At 58.2% G+C, this 2,157-nt stretch overlaps 1 protein-coding gene across 1 annotated transcript in view; it reads left to right on the top strand.

Moving 5' to 3' along the window:
- Positions 1–2,157, top strand: part of DPP9 (dipeptidyl peptidase 9) — a 41,580-nt gene that overhangs the window by 31,515 nt on the left and 7,908 nt on the right. The window contains 1 exon segment of the mRNA XM_007460534.1: positions 1,720–1,865. Within this exon segment, the coding sequence (XP_007460596.1) occupies positions 1,720–1,865 (146 nt within the window).

Genomic DNA, 2,157 nt, shown 5'->3' with positions numbered 1-2,157 from the left:
CGGAGGGGGCCCCCACACGGGCCATCCTCGTCCTCAGGGACGGCCGTCTCCAAGGGCGCCTGTGCAGAGCAGACGCTCCAAAGCCTTCGTTTGTGGAAGGAGCCGGGGGTAGGTCGCGAGGGCCCTCGGGGAGCACGAGGCAGCTTGTCAGTTTGCCCAGGAGCCTCCAGGGTGCCAGGACTCTGCCCGGCTGACCCCGTGTTCCAATTCTGGCTGCGGAAGCGAAGGCAAGTCAGCTCATCTCGCTGAAATGTTTCCTTATCTACGGAACGGTCCAGTGGCAGCCCGTGGGATGTAAACCAAGCGCTCACGTAGCGCCCAGCTCATAGGAAGCGCTCACTAAAGAGGACGCCCTTCCCTGAACCCAGCCCTGCCACTTGCAGATTTCTAGAACATTGTAGGAAATAGGAATCCCTGGAGTTTGGGGTGGGTTTTATGGGCTGGAAAACAGTTTGTCACATCACCGCCCCCGAAAGCTGAATAGGTAAGCAGCCCCCTCCATCTGACAGCTCAGTCCCTGACTCTCCCCATGTCACCATGGATGTGACAGCATGGGAACTCTGGCCCTGGTTCACAGAAGAGGAGACTGAGGGAAGGGAGGGGCCTGCCAAGGCACCCAGCACAGCCAGTGGGGCAGCAGTGGGGGCGCGGGTGTCCCGATCCCCAGCCCCCGGCGTGCAGGCAGGCAGACGGGGGCACCGCTGCCCCAAAAGTCCAGTCTCGCCGTATTTGTGGGCCACATCTGTGAGAAGCTGGCAAGCTGGCCCGTGGGCCAACTCCGGCCACGTCCAGTCATTTCGGCATCACCCGTGGTGGCTTTGGGGCTGCAGCAGCAGCAGAGTCAAGTACAGTCAGTCCCTCCCTAACCACAGGTTCCGCATCCATGGATGCAGCCAACCACAGAGCATTCCAAAAAGAAAAACTTGAGTTGTGCTATTTACATAGCACTTGCATCATATTTACAACTATTTACATAACATTTGGTATCAGGTATTACAAGTAACCTAGAGGTGACTTAAAGCTAAAGCACCCGGGAGGGTGTGCATAGGTTATATGCAAATACTATGCTATTTCATATGAGGGGCTTGAGCATCGGCAGGTTTTGGTATCTGAGGAGCGCCCTAGAGCCAATCCCCTGAGGATGCAGAGCGTCGAGTGTGGTTACAGCCCACAGACACACGATGGCTCTGCTGCGTGTAAAGCCAAAAATACTTACTACTTAGCCTTTTACAGTAAATATTTGCAGACCCCTGACCTACATCACTATTTACTTATTTTCCTCTTAAATCGACACTCTGTTTAACCTAAATGAACTTAAAGGAAGAGTTGTCTTCACCACTGGATTGGAAAACCAGTGTTGCTTTGCAAAGATACAGGTAACCATGAAAATCAGAGAGAGCCCCCTCCCCGCCATAAAACTGTCCGTTAATCAGATCCCAGCGCTGTCATCACCTCCATACTAGATGAGCCAGTGTTGGGGCTCTGGAGTTGGTCCCGGCCAGACTGTGGCCTGGCCCGAGCCGGCTCACAGGCTGCAGGGTCACTTCCACCCTCGGCCTCTGATTTTAACTGTCGGGCAGCACAGGAGATGGGGTACCTCCGGTCCACCCGCCAGGGCTGGGGGAGTGTGGGCGTCGGCCAGACTTGGGCCCTGCTTTGAGGTGGGCTTCCCCCCGGCCCAGCCCGGCCCTCAGAGCCACAGCCTCTCTGTCTCCGCAGGCTGCCCCCCGGATTACGTGCCCCCGGAAATCTTCCATTTCCACACGCGCTCGGATGTGCAGCTCTATGGCATGATCTACAAGCCGCACGCCGTGCAGCCAGGGAAGAAGCACCCCACTGTCCTCTTTGTGTACGGAGGCCCGCAGGTGGGCGCTGCCCTGCTCCCCACACCCTCCTCCCTCCACCAGCGCCCCTCCCCGTCCCCACTGACCTCGCAGGGTCCTTGGGGGCCCCTGGCTCTCTGCACACCGCACCCTCCGGCACAGCCACCCTTTCACCTGCTGATACTCCCGTGTCCCTCTGGGAAGCCCCCCTAAACCCGGCATGTGTGTCTGGGCCATCTGACCAGCAGTGACCCACTCTCACCCCTGGTCACCAGCTTGGGGACAGAGGTGGCCAAGGACCCTGGGCCCAGCTCTCTGTGAAGGGGACAGGCCA

This window comes from Lipotes vexillifer, unplaced genomic scaffold (genome assembly GCF_000442215.2).
Source record: "Lipotes vexillifer unplaced genomic scaffold, Lipotes_vexillifer_v1.1 scaffold1011, whole genome shotgun sequence".
Taxonomy (NCBI): domain Eukaryota; kingdom Metazoa; phylum Chordata; class Mammalia; order Artiodactyla; family Lipotidae; genus Lipotes; species Lipotes vexillifer.
Note: the sequence above shows the minus strand (reverse complement) of the source record. Positions and strands in the feature narration are given on the sequence as shown.